The sequence below is a fragment of the Dinoponera quadriceps genome, unplaced genomic scaffold (assembly GCF_001313825.1).
Source record: "Dinoponera quadriceps isolate SergipeBrazil2010 unplaced genomic scaffold, ASM131382v1 scaffold2094, whole genome shotgun sequence".
Taxonomy (NCBI): Eukaryota; Metazoa; Arthropoda; class Insecta; order Hymenoptera; family Formicidae; genus Dinoponera; species Dinoponera quadriceps.
This window is the reverse complement of record NW_014557105.1, coordinates 555,995-574,027: the sequence shown is the minus strand read 5'-3', so window position 1 is coordinate 574,027 and position 18,033 is coordinate 555,995. Positions and strand designations below refer to the sequence as shown.

At 43.7% G+C, this 18,033-nt stretch overlaps 4 protein-coding genes across 10 annotated transcripts in view; 2 read left to right on the top strand and 2 right to left on the bottom strand.

The window, feature by feature from the left end:
- Window positions 1–494: 494 nt before the first annotated feature.
- Window positions 495–2,578, top strand: LOC106748636 (SUZ domain-containing protein 1). 2 transcript variants are annotated; one of them, XM_014627347.1, is made up of 4 exons: window positions 495–616; window positions 1,011–1,075; window positions 1,220–1,409; window positions 1,632–2,578. In XM_014627347.1, exons 1-4 carry the CDS (start codon window positions 572–574, stop codon window positions 1,821–1,823), a joined length of 492 nt encoding a protein of 163 aa, XP_014482833.1. In that variant the 5' UTR covers window positions 495–571; the 3' UTR covers window positions 1,824–2,578. The 2 variants fall into 2 exon arrangements, with proteins under 2 accessions (XP_014482833.1, XP_014482834.1); XM_014627348.1 differs by lacking the exon at window positions 495–616 and adding an exon at window positions 623–731.
- A 357-nt stretch (window positions 2,579–2,935) lies between these two features.
- On the top strand, window positions 2,936–5,934 carry LOC106748706 (U4/U6 small nuclear ribonucleoprotein Prp31). The gene is made up of 8 exons (XM_014627523.1): window positions 2,936–3,133; window positions 3,240–3,437; window positions 3,510–3,714; window positions 3,818–3,987; window positions 4,441–4,598; window positions 4,682–4,972; window positions 5,275–5,499; window positions 5,609–5,934. Exons 1-8 carry the CDS (start codon window positions 3,016–3,018, stop codon window positions 5,711–5,713), a joined length of 1,470 nt encoding a protein of 489 aa, XP_014483009.1. The 5' UTR covers window positions 2,936–3,015; the 3' UTR covers window positions 5,714–5,934.
- LOC106748707 (cell cycle checkpoint protein RAD17) lies at window positions 5,754–8,768 on the bottom strand. 3 transcript variants are annotated; one of them, XM_014627525.1, is made up of 9 exons: window positions 8,513–8,768; window positions 7,917–8,307; window positions 7,669–7,825; window positions 7,464–7,586; window positions 7,182–7,360; window positions 7,007–7,096; window positions 6,727–6,917; window positions 6,539–6,657; window positions 5,754–6,069 (listed from the first exon to the last, which is right to left on the bottom strand). In XM_014627525.1, exons 2-9 carry the CDS (start codon window positions 8,254–8,256, stop codon window positions 5,952–5,954), a joined length of 1,317 nt encoding a protein of 438 aa, XP_014483011.1. In that variant the 5' UTR covers window positions 8,257–8,307; window positions 8,513–8,768; the 3' UTR covers window positions 5,754–5,951. The 3 variants fall into 3 exon arrangements, with proteins under 3 accessions (XP_014483011.1, XP_014483012.1, XP_014483010.1); XM_014627526.1 differs by having other exon boundaries at window positions 7,917–8,311; window positions 8,619–8,768; XM_014627524.1 differs by having other exon boundaries at window positions 8,619–8,768.
- A 1,935-nt stretch (window positions 8,769–10,703) lies between these two features.
- The window catches only part of LOC106748702 (NADPH--cytochrome P450 reductase), a 20,203-nt gene continuing 12,873 nt past the window's right edge, over window positions 10,704–18,033 (bottom strand). For 3 of the 4 annotated variants that reach the window (XM_014627515.1, XM_014627514.1, XM_014627517.1), the window contains exons 2-11: window positions 15,982–16,196; window positions 15,706–15,898; window positions 14,499–14,648; window positions 13,610–13,734; window positions 12,846–13,034; window positions 12,525–12,763; window positions 12,120–12,451; window positions 11,762–12,023; window positions 11,427–11,655; window positions 10,704–11,322 (exon numbers count right to left, since the gene is read on the bottom strand). In XM_014627515.1, the coding sequence (XP_014483001.1) occupies window positions 11,178–11,322; window positions 11,427–11,655; window positions 11,762–12,023; window positions 12,120–12,451; window positions 12,525–12,763; window positions 12,846–13,034; window positions 13,610–13,734; window positions 14,499–14,648; window positions 15,706–15,898; window positions 15,982–16,163 (2,046 nt within the window). In that variant the 5' untranslated portion in view covers window positions 16,164–16,196 and the 3' untranslated portion in view covers window positions 10,704–11,177. Of the gene's footprint in view, window positions 11,323–11,426; window positions 11,656–11,761; window positions 12,024–12,119; window positions 12,452–12,524; window positions 12,764–12,845; window positions 13,035–13,609; window positions 13,735–14,498; window positions 14,649–15,705; window positions 15,899–15,981; window positions 16,197–17,226; window positions 17,252–18,033 lie in introns of those variants that run through there. The other variant, XM_014627516.1, reaches the window with a different exon arrangement.

Below are 18,033 nucleotides of genomic sequence, written 5' to 3'. Positions count from 1 at the left end.
TTCTGCCCACGGGACGCGGCAACGCTTGCCGCGCGGCGGAAGTTCGCGCGGTAGCCAATCAACATGCCATTTTTCGGTAAACACTAGAAGTTGATTGGCTGTCGCGCGAACTTCCGCAAGCATTGCCGCGTCCTGTGGGCAGAAACCATTAGTCTTGATTATTCTCCTCGCATTCGACTGTGATTGGTCAATTTCTTAAGGCTTAGAGCTTGAAGCATCTATTGTGAGCGTTCAAAAAGTACGCAGCCACGACTGTGAATTATATGAAAATTGTCCTTTTCATATGTCCTTGAATATTCGTCAAACGAATATTCGCAGCTTGAATATTTAAATTTTAACCAATTAATACACTTGCTGTACGATAAATTCTGATTTCTTTTCTTCGTTCATCGGATGTCGGGAGCAGGGTGGATTTTCAAATTGCGGCAGTATCTCCGGACATATCTCATGACAGAGGTCAGCTCGCTGTCCTCAATTTTATCACATCCGTTTCACACTCCCTGCACTCCGCTAGTCGTGTGCACGACTTCAGGTATTCGACTATTTTCACGAAAATTCGTGGAACTTAAGCATGGACGATGTTCTGGATAGCTGGGAACAGATAGAGGAATCGAGTGTAAGGTTCTTTTCGAACTCCACCTTTCAAATTGCGTATACAAGGGGATCGCATCTCGAGTTAACCTATACTTTAGCACCCGCTCCTTCAAGCATCAAATTCTCGCCGCTAAATGGTACTGAAGTGTCGGGAATGATTCTCTTCCGATCTTTCTCACGTTGGATCGCGCCTATTATTCCACCATGTGCCGCACTCGCGTTCCACTTGTATTGACTGCCAGTATTATTAATATGTACGATTCTTCCTTGTGGTGGTAATTCACATTACCATAAGGACTTGTTCTCGATGAAATGAGCGGAATCGTGGAATGTGCATAAAATACTTCCTAATTAGCGAATTCGCGCGACACTTTGCACGTATCGGAGAGAAGTGACGTGGAACTAACGGTTTTCAGGCTCTCGACAAGAAATTGAGTGTTCTTCGTTTGGATGGAGTGGAAGAAGAGTTAGAATCTTCTAGGTAAGGCGATCGTTCTTGGGACTCTTACTCCTGCTCGACATAAAACTGAGAATTGGTTATACAGTCATCGAGAAATGTATCGTCACTATATATATATCATTTCTTTGTGTGCAAATCTATATTATATATTCAATAATTTTATAGATGTAAGACCAGTAATAGTACAAACACGAGAATGATCATATTGGGAGACGACGGTATCAGGTCGCAATATGTGCCTCCCAAACCTACAGTTAAGATATTAAAAAGACCAACCGCAGACTCACGTGGGAGCGGTGATGGACCATTGTTGAACGGTGATAAACCTAAGCAACCTATTAAATCTCTAAAACAGGTATGTCAATACTCCATTTATATGTATATACATTTCGCTCTTTAGTCTATTCGACAGAGTTTATATATCACTTAGTGGCGTATAAATGTGATAAAATTGTTCGACAATTATTTCTTATATTTTTATTTGCTAATGTCTCGTACTTCATTGTGCTAAATTCGAAGTCACTCTTGAGAAAGGAAAACAGATGGAACGTTTGACAATGTAGCGAAATAATTGCAGAGGGAGCAGGAATATGCAGAGGCAAGAAAGAGGATTATGGGAGAGGAGAAAAGCCCAGAGGAGAAGTCGATACAAGACATCAGCAAGATTCAGCCAAAGTCGAGCGCACCAGGTGGTAGCGGCCTTCCGAACAACATCGTTCGCATGCCCACCGGCCCAGACGGTACACGGGGCTTCAATGTGCGTAGGTAGCGTGTCTTCCAGGGATCGGCTGTTTCCACCCATTTTCTTCCTCTCTTTCCTTCCTGCTGCCACGGTGAAGGGAGAGATCGGCTATGAGGCCGATTACGGAGCAGCTTCGCGTTCTACACACCGAAGTAAGCAATCTCGAAGCTGCATTCCACGAGTCGCCGTCACGCGCGGACCACATTCTGCAGGGTCGAGATTATGGACTTATCGAAACAAAGGAGAGAGAGAAAAAGTGCCGCCGGTGTCGTGCTGTGTTCTGTTTTGCTACGTTTTATGAATCCGGAATCGTGCGATATAACGAAACAAAGGGGCGAAGTCTAGCGAGAGAATTATTATTGTATGTATCATATTTAAATCACAGTTTTGCTTGCAACTGCATGCCCGTCGATTGTGATGTGAGAACGAGGCGAAATGGAAAATTGTGAATTCGCTATTGTAAAAATATTGTAAAAAAAAAACCGATCCTTGCTTTATCTCTTGTAAAATGTTCGAGATATCTGAGAATGAATTGTATTGAGAAAAGTCTCACTGTATATATTTGTATAATAACCGACAATTGTACGCGCAATATCTCGAGTGTTTTGTTATTAAATCAAGGATACTTTTAAAGAGATCTTTCGATTGATTCTCTGTAGCTTAGGAGAGATTATTCTTGAGGCTCTCTCTTCTACTTTACGCGATATTCTTGTGAGAACACGTTATGTATTGTGATGTATACATATATATGTACAAATGTTAAGAAATCACTTTTTATACTTCGCAATGTTTCATTACACGCGTTGAATCCTGCTTTGAAGAGTGGTAGAAATTGAGGAAGACCGAAAAGCACAAGCTGACGATGATTCATAGTGGTTATTTTAGCAAAAAGCATCGGTGACGCCTGGTACGTCAGGAACGTATGTTCTACCAGGGAGTAACTCGAAGTAAAAGTCCGGGAGTTGAATTTCTCAGAAATTGCACGCTCCTCGATATGCGACGTGATATCGAAAGCGCATAATGACGGATTTACAGTCGACGACGCACTCGGAAGCCAATGGGAGGATATATTTCCTAGGGACAAAAAATGTCACCGATTAGTTCCTAGCAGACAAATTTCCCTGGAGGAAATGTTTGGGTCGAAGACGCCGTGACGTTTAGTTTACACGGCGAGTTCTGTAGCGCCTGAGTGGTTTGAGACAAATTTGAGTGCATAAACATGTCCTTGGCGGACGAACTTCTCGCTGATCTCGAAGAGAACGATGACTCGGACGTTCCTATGGATGAACCGGAGCCGAAATTTATCCCGGCTTCGGTCTCCAAAGTCATCGAAGAAGGTTAGGTTCACAATATTTCACAATTTCATCTTACATCTCGTTCAGAGAAATTAATCGTCAACATTGCACATTACGCATAAAATCAGTTTGCCTCTTCCCCGTGCAGAGATCAAGGTTGCTTCTGTGCGGGAACTGGCGAAGTTACGGGATTCAGAGCAGTTGCAGAAGGTGATGCTGCAGATCGAGAAGTACAGCAAAGTACCCAGGAAATCAGCCGACATTGTGGGACCTGTAGAGTCCGATCCAGAGTATCAATTGATAGTCGAAGCTAATAACATGGCTGTGGACATCGACGACGAAATAGGTGAGCAATCATAGTTGATGGCACAATTTTCCTTAGTGCGAACCAATGTATACCGAATCTGATATTTTTCAGCTACCATTCATAGATTCACGAGGGATAAGTATTCCAAGAGGTTCCCAGAGTTGGAGTCTTTGGTAGTCGGACCTTTAGAATACGTGATGACCGTTAGGGAATTGGGCAATGACTTGGACAGAGCCAAGAATAACGAGATTTTGCAACAGTTTCTCACACAGGCGACGATTATGGTCGTGTCTGTGACTGCGTCCACCACTCAAGGGTAACATTCAAATATCGTTATTAGTATTCCGTGTAATCATTTGTTCGTATAATTTTTATCTGTTCTTTCCTGACACATACACACCTTTGTATTCGTGTTACAGTCAGTTGCTGACAGAAGAGGAGAAGGAGGCTATTTGCGAAGCTTGTGACATGGCGGTAGAACTGAATAATTGTAAATTGAAGATATTCGAGTACGTGGAAAGCAGAATGGCATTTATCGCGCCGAATCTATCGATAATTGTCGGCGCGTCGACGGCCGCTAAGATTATGGGTACGCAAACTTACGTCGCGCGAATTAAAGTGATGAATCAATTTATATGCAATACAGAGACGTACGAAGTTAAATGTGCAGGTGATAGTCGCTGAAATTTACTGAATTTTAATACAAAATTGCGAAACCGTTTCGGCTTTTAGGTCCTCTTCAGTCGTAATACAAATAATATTATTATATCATGAATTCTATCATGAATCCGGCCAGTCCTGAGACACATACTTGTATTGATGATGAACCAAGTAAGTTTCTATCGTAACGAAAGTCATTCGGGATTGGTTGAATTTTTTTTATTTGGAACCATCTCAACCAATCATCATTGTAAAGTACCGATCAGAAACCCATCAAATTTTTGGCTTCTTAACGTTTATGTATTGTATTGGATTCTAATTTGAGGAATTTTCTGTCACACGATTGACGTATCAATCTGTATTCCATGTTCTCCTAACCCAGGTGTTGCGGGTGGTCTGACGAAGCTTTCCAAGATGCCAGCCTGCAACGTTCTAGTTCTAGGATCCCAGAAAACCACGCTCTCCGGATTTTCGCAAGTCACCACTCTGCCCCATACAGGCTTCATATACTATTCCGATATCGTGCAAGAAACGCCGCCCGTAAGATCGTCTTCCGCACATAAATACGATAAGCCTGATAAAACCGGTGAATTCCAGAAGCCGACGTGATAACGCTGTTACAGGATCTGCGGCGGAAAGCGGCGAGGCTGGTGGCCGCTAAGAGCATGTTGGCGGCCAGGGTGGACGCCTGCCACGAGAGCACGGACGGCCACATCGGCCAGATGCTGCGCGAGGAGATCGAGAAGAAGCTGGACAAGTTGCAGGAGCCGCCGCCCGTAAAATTCGTGAAGCCGCTGCCGAAGCCGATCGACCCCGGCCGGAAGAAACGGGGCGGCAAGCGCGTCCGTAAGATGAAGGAACGCTACGCGATCACGGAGTTCAGGAAGCACGCCAACAGGATGAACTTCGCAGACGTGAGTCGTCGCGTGTATAGGATGCCCTCGTCGCGTTTAGTAAAGCTGAGTACACACCGAGCGAACGAACATGAAACGAACGAACGTTGTTCAAACTTTCGTCGTTACAATTTGGAAAATATGGTTGTACGTTATCGTAACGAATCCAAACAGAACGTTTCACGTTGATTCATTCTATCATAAGATAATTTCATCATCAAAGGATAATGTAATTATCAATTTAATTTATCGAAGAAATTCGCTCAGTGTGTACTCACTTTGATATTGAACGACAGCTAAGAGACATGTACGTCCAATCGCAGATCGAGAATGACGCTTATCAAGAGGACCTTGGCTACTCGCGAGGTACAATCGGTAAGGCTGGCACAGGTCGGATCAGGCTGCCGCAGATCGACGAGAAGACGAAGGTCAGGATATCCAAGACGTTGCAGAAGAACTTACAGAAGCAACAACAATGGGGAGGCAGTACCACTGTCAAGAAGCAAGTCTCCGGCACCGCTTCCAGCGTAGCTTTCACTCCTCTGCAGGTTCGTGCGTTTATGCGTTATGCTTTTCTGGTGCTTCGTTGAGCAAAGTCATACGGTGTGTGAAGATAACACATTCGTTTTGTTTTTACCAACAATTGTGTGTCCGCAGGGTCTCGAGATCGTCAACCCGCAAGCTGCGGAGAAGAAGGTGAACGAGGCGAACGCGAAATATTTCTCCAACACAGCTGGCTTCCTGAAAGTCAAGAAGTCATAGAGGGGAATTTTCCGATGTAGAAATAAGCAAGAGGAGGAGATATCGTTGTATATTTATTACTCTGACTAAACTTAGCTACTCTCAGTCATTCTCTTATCTTTAGCGTTATATAAAATTTCGAATTATTTACGTTAAGACTGATCATGTGTGTGGAGGAAACGGATGAGACATGTATAAAAAAAAATAGAAAGACACTTGGAAGGAAGACGGTTCGTACACAACTCGATTCGTGATGTTTCTAATCGTCCTCAATAAATGTTTCGTCGCCCTCCTCGAGCACCTCGTTCGTTTCTTTCAAAGCGGGCTTGATCATCGACTCGTACCATCGCGTTTCCGCTGTCGCCAGGCACCGGCGTCTGCGAGTGAACGTGTGCATTATTCAAGATCAATTTAGGCTCCTGTTTCCTTCGCCGCAGTTATCTTGACTAATGACGTCGGAAGCGAGAAAACTTAAGATTTCCTAAAATCGCCTAAAATTTCTGCCTAAAGTAAAATTTCAGGCAGGTTGAAATAAAAAGACGTACCCATAAAGTGATACCCGGTGTGATCGATTGAACATATTTGTGAAATATCCCGGAAACTTTCCTTCTATTTCAACGATCGATAAACAGCCGTGAAACGAATGCACGAGATCATAAGAAAAAGATAGACCAAAAAGGAAAAGTTGAATTTCGCAAGAATTTTGGACGTGAATTTTCCCGCTTCAGACGTCACCAACCGAAACGACCTCAGCAAGGGACCAGCGGGCCCCATTCTGTAACTTTCAGTCGACGCGTCAAAGAGGAACGAAAGATGAGGAATTGTCTAATGTATCTCGATGCTCACATATTGGGTTGATCGTCCCGCGGCTTTCTCACGGGATTCCACCCGGGCACCGGTTTCTCGTTAGCTAACATCAATCCGCGGATGCAGTATGAGAGCGCCACCTTACCCAGATTACGATCCTGCAAAAGGAACGGACGGTTCAAGTACGAGCGCGTCAGCAAAAGTCGACCGTCCGAGACTAAACCCACCCGCCACTCCGAATTCAGAACCTCGGCCAAGCTCAGGATGTCAGACGCCACCGTAGCTTCCTCTATGGTCCTTATGGTGTTCAGATAATTCTCTTGGAGGAACCGGACGAACACCACCGTCTGCGACTGGAAGAAACCGGCTGTCTCCTCGGGGTCATGCACGAACCTGCGGGAATCGCCGTCCAGGTCTCCTGGAACCACGAGAGATCGCGGGATCGTAGGTTCGCGGGAAGGAACTCGGTCCGGCCGAGTTGCGAAGAATCGTCAAGTTTCGAGTTACTTTTCGGATTAATGACCCTCCCGACGCCGTGCAGCAGACCCAGGGTTTCCTCCCGCACGCCGCACTCGTTCTTCGATCGTTGCTCGGGCACTTGTAGAAACCGGATTAAAACAGGTAAAAAGAATGCCGGCAAGCTCTCTAGCTTATCGATATTAAGCTAACAAGGGGAATTTACCTCTGAGAGAAAGAAAGATGAGATTCAGCAGGGCGCTGCGCACGTCGCCGATGCTGTCGGCCAGCGTCTCGTCGATGTGCCGCTGAGTGACGTGCAGCATGTCGCCGGCGATCGAGTTCAGCAGACCGGACACGCGTTTCATCGCGTTCTTCATCGCCGTCTGCGTGGCCGCGTTCACGCTGCACCGAATCAGTCGTGATTACGATTGAGATTACCACGCGGAAGTGTGGAAGAATGACTTTCAACTACCACGTCGACCGAGAAGAACGACGATCCGCTTACTTGATGAGGTCGATGCCGAATTTCTCTCTCACAGCCGGAGCGAACAAGGTCTGCAGCAGCCTGGAGTTGCCGGTCTCCGTGCACACGAATACCACGGGCTCTCTCCCCACCTGGAAATACGTTCTACAAGAAGACACCCGTCAGAAGGGATATCACGAAACTCGGGGAAACGTGGGAACGGCTTGTTATATAGAGTACTGCTCACTCCAGAAACGCGAAGAAGCCTTTGTGGTCCTCCTGATAGACGTTCGGGAGGTCCTTGACCAGGAGCAACTGTTTGGAACCGCTGCCGAGCACCGTATGGTAACGCGTCGCACGGATCACGTGATCCACGAACCGGTCTCCTTGTCGCGTCACGCGGTCTAAAAATTGAGAGACAGCGGTGAGCGGAACTCGAGGTCAACGTTGCTGCTCAACTGTTCTAACTGAGCTATGTCGGGGAGTAATCATTACTGTTTTCATCTTCAGCTGGATCGACCGGAGTAATCCACTCGATGACGTCGAATCCGTGTTCCCGGGCGAGCAGCTTTACGGCTGCGGTTTTGCCGCAACCGGAAGGGCCAGAAAGGACCAGCACGGAAGGCCGCCTGTTCGAGGCTCTGCAATGAAGCCAATCGGAGATTTCATTCTGCTTCTGCCTGCTGATCGCCAATTCGCCAAGTTTCCGCGGCTCGCACGCTTCCAGCAGCTTCGACAAGCTAGTCTCGTGCTTCCTCCGCTGGGCTCTCTCTCGCGCAAGTGACTCGTCCGGTGTGTCATCACGTAGCGCTGCCGAACTAGCACGCTTCACCATCGGCCTATTTGTAGGCGCACAGTCGAACGACGGCACGCACCAGCTATTTTTCTGTCAACGGGGAAACAATCGGGGAACAGTCGGGAGAAAATAGAACGAGAGGAATGTACCAATGCTTCATATCTTGAACATCAAATAGAATGTAACGGTATGACATAAGGTCAGAATGAAATGAAGATAATTCATAACGTGATAATAACAAATTTAATTGTTAAATGTTACATATATCGTTTTTCTACGATTATTTCTGACTTACAAAGTGAAACTGATATGTCAATATGAGTATACCGATCAAAGGTTAGGTTAGGTCACGCGCTATATCCAAAGTTGTTTCTCAATGTTTATTTGATATTTTTACTTACTTTTGAATGAGTCATGGTTCTTTCCGATATGTCACCGCATTATAACTCAAGTTCTTATCTTTTAATGAGTTTGAGCGATTGTGTCTTTCACTTCTTTATCTCTACTGTTCTGCCAAGGTTGATCAGCAGCATATGTAGAAAATCGTGTGTATACGCCGATATATATATATATATATATATACAAGGCGGCATTATAACTTGAGTTTTAAATGGCAGAATAATTATAGCTTTTCGCGTAAGAAAATTTATTAACATTCATTTGCATGTTTCTATATAATTATTCATGTTATTTAAAAAAAAATTACTCTTATCATACGATTATCACTAATTTAAATAATAATTCTTATTAATTTTAGTTTTTAAAGTTTTTTATTATTTTTACTATATATATTCGGTTCTTATTTTTATTTTCAATAGTTAATCAGGACAAGGATTATAAAATAGCTACATAAAATCAATATAACATTAGCTAAAATATACATCAGTATTTTCACATATGTTAATTAAATTATCTAAAATGATATAAGTCTATCTTCACGTATAAATTGTCATTTTTATTTCATTTACCATCCCTATGTATTATAAAAAAAAAAAAAAAATATATATATATATATTGTCCTTAAATCATTATACAATCGCTGTTGAGATATGGCTCTGAGCAGTTTGTAAAGTCCTATACTTAAAACGTACATAAATAAGTAAGTTGGTTTTGTTTCGACGATAATATATAATTTATACATAATTGTTATCCTATATTTCTTTGTGAAATGTTTCATCGGGATTCAAACAAATCGACATTCTAGACTATTAATCCAGTATCTCAGCGCAGATAAATGATTAAATGTAGCATGCTAGTCAAAGATAATGCAATTGTGATGAGATGAATGGTCGAACAATACGGACTAATATTTATTAATAACAAAGTTCCCTAGCTCTTGCTGTTCTTATCTTCATTTTTCTCGTCTTGATTCACGCATTAACTTGGATCACAGAAGCCATTATGCTATATCCCATCAGTATAAAAATTTTATATCGGTAGAAATTTATATCGCAAGAACGAAGATAAGAGTACGGACACTTCGCTTTGTATTTTTTAAACGTCGCGCGAAAAATTGGATCGCGCCACGTGTTAATCCGTGCGATGACTAATACATATCAAATCAATTGTACCTAGAATACAAATAACGTAGCTATTCTTGAACCTGACCACGAGACTTGAGTAAGAACCCTCGCGCATAAAGCTCAACAACCGCGAAATTTTTCTATAGTTCTTCGAACAACGCGATAACAATCACTGGCATATCTATTACGCCTACTTTTGTAAAAAAAAATATATATATACAGGGCGTATCTGACTACCAATAAACTTACAAGATTCTATGTTGAAAAAGATTTGGTGAACACGTCGGCAAAAGCTTGGTTTTTGAGATTATGAGCCTTCAGAAAATGACGATGAACGAAAATCGGTCGCGATAAGCGGATTAAGAATGCTAATACAAGTTTTTTTTTAATCTGTTTTGGAAGATCATACCTGTCAATTTTGATATTTCTGAATATTAACCGAAGAATCAATCATTGTAATTGGTGTATAACAGTCGGTGTATGTTTAATTACTTATTTGTAAAACACGATTTAACGAAAATATAATGTTTTCTAAGATTACGACAGCTATATCTCGGAAACTAAACGTTTCAGGACATATATTTACTAAGACTTTCTTACTTATTTCTTTATGTAAAATCTATCCTGCGAGTTTGTTGAAGTTCAGATACACTCTGTTTATCTCGCAAAACCTAAGCTTTAGCTAGCTTTCGCGCATTATAGCTAAAAGGCAGCGGGCTACGATGGGTGAAGAAGCACTTGAATGAGGTCATTTGTACAATTTTGTCACCAACAGTGCTTGCTCTATTATCCGGCCAACCTGATACTTCGCTCATCAACTATATTTCAAAATATTGCCGTGAGAATCGGATGCCAGCTGGAGGACAAGTCAACCTCCAATTCGTCTCTTACTCAAATGTAAATTACAATAATTTTGGTTAAGCTTAAAAGCATATTCAACCGTTTGTAATAGTAACAAGAATATTAGAAACATTACGGAGATATATTTTTATACAAATTATACATTTTCTCTCTAATAAGAAATCGGCATTTCTTCAATTTGATTTAAACAATTAGCTATACATAATGACGAAAATGTACGATTAAAAGTATGTTCGGGAAGCGCTAAGTCAGTGCTAAAGCGTCCTTCTACCCTTATTTTATATCTAATGAGTGATAAAGATAGAAGGACGCTTTAGCGTCGATAACTCGCTCCCTGAACGCACCGTTTGTTGAAAAATCTTGCGTGCGAATTTTAGGGAAGACAACGGTACAAGTTGTCGCGCGTTATTAATTGAACTACGATTGTTTCATTTGGCAGGACGAAGATAAGTCGAGTGACCTCGTGTAACGTGCGATTGCCGAGCGTCCTGACATTCTGACGAATTGAGCCGGAACTCAATTCCCGGGTTTCGACGAAAATTGTGCTTTTTCTATGGTATCAATACGGGTCACTGCTCAACTCCAGACGTCGCTCGAGTACCGCTTCTGCACGTCCATCTTCTTGATATAATCAATAGCGTCGATGTTCTTCATCTTCCCTTCCTCCATAACCACCTTGACCAGTATGTTGTGCACGTCGCGCGCCATATTTCTCGCATCTCTGAAAAGGGACGAAGAGATTCGAAAAATGAAGAAAGAAGCAACGACGAAAGAAAAAATGCACGACGATCTTGCGGCGGAAAGACGGAAAATCGTGCAACTGACCCGCAGATGTAAATGTGTCCGTTTTGCTCGCCGATCACTCGCCATATCTCCGCTTTGTTCTTCTCGAGCAGGTGCGTGACGTAGACCTTCTCGGCCTGTTCCCGGCTGAATGCGGTGTGTAACGTCAGAGATCCGCTCTGCACGTATTTCTTCAATTCCACCTCGTACAGGAAATCCTCCTCGCTTTTTCGACAGCCGAAGTAGAGTATCGTGTCGCCGACTTCTTTACCTGAGGAGGCAGCGAACATTGTCTCACGACGGAAAATTGTAAACGTCGCAGTGCACGATGAAAATCTATGTGCCTTTTTTGTACCGCGTAATCCTTATACTCTTACCTTCCTTTTTCGCCAGGTCTCGTTCTTGGATGAAGCCTCGGAACGGCGCTAATCCGGTGCCCGGGCCGACCATGATGATCGGGACGGATAGGCGCGTCGGCAGGCGGAATTGCGACTTCCTCACGAAGATCGGGACGAGGCAGGGCGGGTCGGAGGGATGCTTCTCTTTCAGCCAGCTGGTCGTAACGCCCTTGTTTACCCTGCCGGTCGGGGTCTCGTACTCCACCACCACTGCCGTAATGTGGATCGAAGTAGGGTGGAGCTGCGAGATAAGAATTGCTTTATGCTCATCAAGTTCCCAATCGACACGGTCGTTCTCTCCAACGCGAAAGTATCATCTCTAGATTCAACCAGGTACCTTCGGGGACGAGGATATCGAGTAGTAGCGACACTGTAATCGCGGTAGGATCTCGCACAGGTGATCCAACGGCGGTGTCAAGCTGGGAATGTCCTCCAGGATGTGCACGATATTGCGATTCTCTTGGATCACCCATTGCTGATAAGCTGCTTTACCCTCCACGCTGGTGGACGCCATCAGCTTCAGCTTCTCCTTGTCCTCAGGCTCAGTGGCGTACTCGGCCAACTCCTTGAGGATGTGCGTACGAGGGTTGCTGGTGATGTCGAGGTAGTGCGTCAACGCGGTCCTGTAGCTGCAGGGACAAGGGAACGGGTGCTTCTTCGAGGACTCCTCTGTAAGACGAGTGGTGAATTAGTCGGAAGTGAAGAGCGATTAATAGCGGTAAAAAAGCGCACATCAACTCACCGTCCGTGTTTGTAAGAGTGATGATGGTATCCAGATCGGCGTTACACTGTTCGCCAATTTTCTTAACCAACTCCGCGCTGTTGACAGGATAGACGGCCAGGTGATCGCCGGCCTCGTAACGCATCTTGGAGCCCTCGATGTCGAACTCGATGTGCATGCAGGATCTCTCGGATGTCGAGCCGTGCAGCTCGCGATTTATCTTGACCGGGGCTAAGAAAGGATTCTTCGCGTCGAAAGGCCTGCAGACAGAGAAACGAGAGAACGCTGAGAAGACGAAGGAGGGCTGATGATATATCCGACCGTGAATAAGTGCGAGCTTACGGTCTCTGATTTTGGAAGGAGTGCAGACGAGCTAACTCTCCGGTGTAAATACGATCGGCCGGCAGATCCAAGTGTTCCGTCAGCTTGTACTGCCGGATATTCACGTCCTCGCCGGCGCCTTCGATGCCGAAGAAAGTGCACACAGTCGGCCAGAACTTGTCCTTCCACGTGATAAAGTCATCTTCTATGCTGCAGTGAAGAACAACACGAGGCATTGTAAATCGCAGAAGGTAAGGCGAATAGAAATGATAAAAGTTATTATCATAACTTTTATCTGTAAGTATTTAGATAACAAGAATATTCGAAGAACACGTTCGAAAAGATGTCCTGTTCTTCCTTCAAATTCTCGACGCGTTTAAAATATGCTTTAGACATTCATGTTGTTCGGGAATTTATATTTAAGTTATACACAAATATCATGTTAAGACTCGGCTCTCTCGGGAGAAACAAATTGGTTTTATGACGTCATAAACGAAAAATGACATGTAGTATTTTCGTCCGTTATATAACTTTAATTTTTAGTTTCCCTCAAAAGACATGATAGTTTAATCCCGAGATCTGTAAAATGTGCAACCTAATATATATATATAAGTATTAAATAAGTTTGATATTTGAGTTTCGGGTCGTTCGTTTGTCCGAAGAAGCGAACTGAAATGCTCGCGAAACGTCGGGGGAAGATTTCACGAGGGATTAATTCGGGAGCCGAAATTACATCGGTTACTGTAACTTACAAGGACGCGGAAAAATTATTCGTGCGAACTTACTTGGCATCATCATCCCCGAGGCCCATCTCGACCACGCGCGTAGCGCCCAGCTGCTCCAGTCTGTGATCCATTTGCACAGCAACCTCATTATAATGCTCGTAGGTCTTGTTACCGAGTCCGAAGACCTAGAAAACGAAAAAAAAAACGGGGAAGTCGTGGCGCGTTCGTCATTCGAAAACTTCGAAAGCTCGATATCGCACATTCGAGCGTTATCTATCACATCTCTGACGATTCCTCGCGATACCTCGATACCTGCGAATGCAGCATGGCGGTATGCCGCACCGCCGTCGCGCCGCTATGGCGACGCGGCAGAAGGAGAAAACGGAGCAGCTGATTGTACGTTTTGATATTCATATCGTCTAATATTGTCGGATAGCACAATTGCATCGAATCAACGCAGACAAAACGAGGAAATCGAGCACTCAACTCATTGAGTATTTGTCGGCCGTTCTTGTGCCACCGCGCGTATCTTTATTTATTGCCACGAGCAACCTTGATTTTTATGCATGATCCCCGCGCGTGACTGCCACACGTGTACTGCGGCTTACGCAATACGGCTAGTAGCGTAACTAGATAAGCGCCGGTCCCCCGGAGTCTACGACCTCGGACTCGGGAAAATTGATAGACGGAGGGGAAAAAAGTAATGAGAGAACGCGGGTGAGAGGAGTGAAAAAAACGGAGATAAAACGAGAGTGCACGCGCGATTATTTATTGATTGTGCGACGGCCGATTCGTTCGATCGAAAAACTCAGTGCTTTTTCCTCCTTCGAAGACAAACACACTCATCGTTATCTTGCGTCGAATTATTTATAATGGCGGCGGATAAAAACGAAAGACAAAAGAATCGGGAGGAAAAAGAGAGGCACTTTTGTGGTAAGTTGCGACGTACCGCGTAATTTAGTCCGGTGAGGTCGGCGTCGCCTGTTTTGAGCCATTCGACGAACTCCACCGAGTTGTCCGTGGGATCGCCCTCTCCGTACGTTGCCATGCAGAACACCGCCAAACTTTTCGGGATGTTTTTCAGATGCACCAGCTCCTCCTGCCGACCGAGAAAAAAAATATATGTCTATCGTCATCTCTTGTTGCACAATCTTATTGATTCTCCTCTTGTTGCATAATCGATCGACCTTTCCGTGTCATTAGCGCACGAAGGCGAAGATATTAAGCAATTAAAATAGATGATTCAACCTATAATAGTCATAGCACCTTCGAACACTTAATAAGACGTATTTTTACATGGAAACAAAAACGCAAAGATTTTATATACAAAATAAATAATCATCGAATACAAAATCGCGTTGGACAGGTTTGTTTTCTTGTAATAACTAGCTAATAACTTCTGTAATAAGTAACTAGCTGTAATAACTTCTTGTAATAACTCTTTTATCAATTTTTATAAACCTTATAAATGCTAATGAACTATAGTTGATGAATTATTTTTTATTTCTTAAATTCCTTTGAATTTCCTCTATTTCATGGTTAATATTTTTAACTTTATTTTTATTTTTGTGCTGATGGTGTCAGCTTATTTTTATTGTTTGTACTATGCCGGAGGTGGATCCCTCCTGATGGTCCTTTGCGACCAATAACGGGACTTATCTAAAATAGAGGATTATTATTAGAAGAACGAGATGTTTCACAGACATAATCCTCCAATGCTAACCCGAAATAAACTCTTGGAAATATTGAAAGAAATGTGCTAAATGATATTTCTCATCCGATTTGCCGGCGTCTTCTCTGTGATGACGGCGGTAACGAGTAACACACGCTACTTGGAGATGCCAGCTTGAAGTATCTATCATTTATGATGTCCGGAATACGAAAAAAAAAAACCTTGGCTACATAAGATATTAGAGCACCTACAGAATGGCAAGTAACATTATCGTCTCATTGGAATCGCCGATGCTGGTGATCTTTTCAACAATGGATGTCAGATTTTCAATAGCCTATCATTATTCTATCGACTAGTATACGATGGCATGCTAATCGCGAGAAGCCCAAAATAGCTAAAGTTTTTCAGAGAATAATTCACGAGTGAAGCTAATGTATATTTTCTCGTTTCAAAGCAAATAACGCAATAATCCGGTGACTCCTACCATGTCGCATTCCTCGGGATCGGCCACCATGCCTTTCATCTTGTATCTGATACCCTCTTTGGCGAGGCGACTCGCGAATTCCTCGGCGGTACCGGTCTGGCTGCCGTAGAACACCACCAAACTGCGCCCGGACGACTTGAGCTTCTTTATGAAGGAGTTCTCAGATGGTGGCGTCGCCACGAAGGACGTCGGTCTGCAATCGAAGAAAAATGACGGCGACTCTCAGCAGGGTGTGCCGATTAAATCGATTAAAAATCGCGAGAAAAAATCAATTACTGGATGGAATATGACTTCGGTGCGGACGTGTCGCAATCGTCCCGTTTGCTCCTTCTCCATATGAGATACCATATTGCGCCCACGAGGAGTGCACCGAGCAAGAGGAAGTCCAAGACGCTGAAGGAGCTCTCGTCCACCTCTTCCAGTCCGCTTTTGTTATCCAGCACCGGTGATCCCGCCATTCTTATGGCCTTCGGCTGCGACGCGTCCACTGTCTGCAACGAGTCCCCAAGCAAACAATCGCTTAATTGATTATTAGGAAGCACCGCTGTCCGAAGAAATGATTTTTGTCCGGAATTTGAACTGTCTGAGTGATATCGCTCATATGAATTTCGGAATGGCGCTTAACGCTTACTTTTCTATCTTATCTCTCTGTGGACATTGCAAGGATGAAGCCAAATGGCAGAATTAGCAGGCTTACATTAATGCAGCAAGTACAAATTCCACTATGCGCGATATGCGGGATGCGACCTTCAGGGAAAATATTCGCGGACTCAACTGAAGATCCGTATTTTACTGGTCTGTATTTTCTAGCTGAATTAGTTGCGCTAGTTCAAGAAGTTCACGCACACGGGGAATTTTATACGTACGTTTCATACGCTTCAGTGTGTACGTAGTGTGTACTTACAGAGATTTTTCTCGAATTAGTGCAACTTGGTTAGACCAGTTTGGCTAAAAAGAACAGACCCACTTGTTTTCACATAATGCGAAGCGCGCGATGACAAAAAAAAAAACAGGCGCGGTCGGGATTATAATGGTCGCGTTCAGAATATTCAAGCGATCAGTGAGCAATCGGTGGTCGAATGATTTGAACGAATTGTTCTTTGTGGTTAGATGCCTAAATAGACCAATTACGTTGATGAATTATTCAACCGTTGCATTTCTTGAACGCAATAACTTCGGCGGGGCTAGACGACGTCATTGTGTCACTGGAATAATTGATTTTGTCGGTATCATGACACAATAACTTTCTTAATCTCTCGCATATGCTTCACATATGTCGGTGTTTGATGAATGGCGAGCAAGTGCGCGCATATCGCCAGACACAAGCCGATCTATATTCCGACGATATTTCGACCGGTACTTTGCACACATGAAATCTCGGCGTTACGCTACCGTAGGATGCTAATTTTGTCGCTGTTCGCTGTTGGTCTCTGATTCTCTCAATTTATATTCCCGGCAGATTGAATGCTGAAGCACAAAAATGTGTTTCTTGTAGCAAAGCGACGTCTCCTTTACACTTACAATGCCGGATCACAATCGCCGACACATCGAGTGAGAAGTCATCACTTGAACTACGTCAATCACTATCTGCGAATCTTGTGTATGTAATGCTCCGATGCGATGAGTGATCGTAATGCTCCGATCGATGATAATCGATAAGTATTATCACGAAAAAAATATATGAAAAAGTTAAGTGGACTTCTATTACGCTCGAACGTGTCGGGCGGCGTATCCCGATGATAACCAGCGAAATATCGCTTTCTTTAGACATTGTCACGACTAATTTATAAATCCGTCAAAGGTTGTTTGTTATGCACCGAACGTAAAGATAACAAGCGCGTCGTCGTCGTGACTGAACGACCCCTCGTAACAATTTTCAACTGATACGTGAAAATCGTGAATACGCTGAATCGTGAAAGTCATGCTGACAATATATGTACACGAAAGCAAATGTCATCATCTATTATTCACGACGTCCACACACGACCTGTTCTGCATTGTTCACGTGCTTTCGTCTTCGTAACAATTCCCACACCGGACATGCGATTTATTATCTTGTCCCGCTCCTAAGTCACCCCGACGGAAAAAACACTCATTACGGCACTGATTACGGATTTCCACGGAAAGAGTCGGACTTACATAATTACATCTAGCGAGATTATGCCATTGATTATGTCATTGCTATTACAGGTTTTGCATAACAGTTCAAGTGGGTTACGGGCTTACTAATTGTATATTTGCGCCGAGAAACGTTAATTCGACGTCGCCGGTAATTCGTTCAGGGAGAAAAACAAAGTGGGAAGAGAGAGGGCGGGAGGGAGGTAGGGA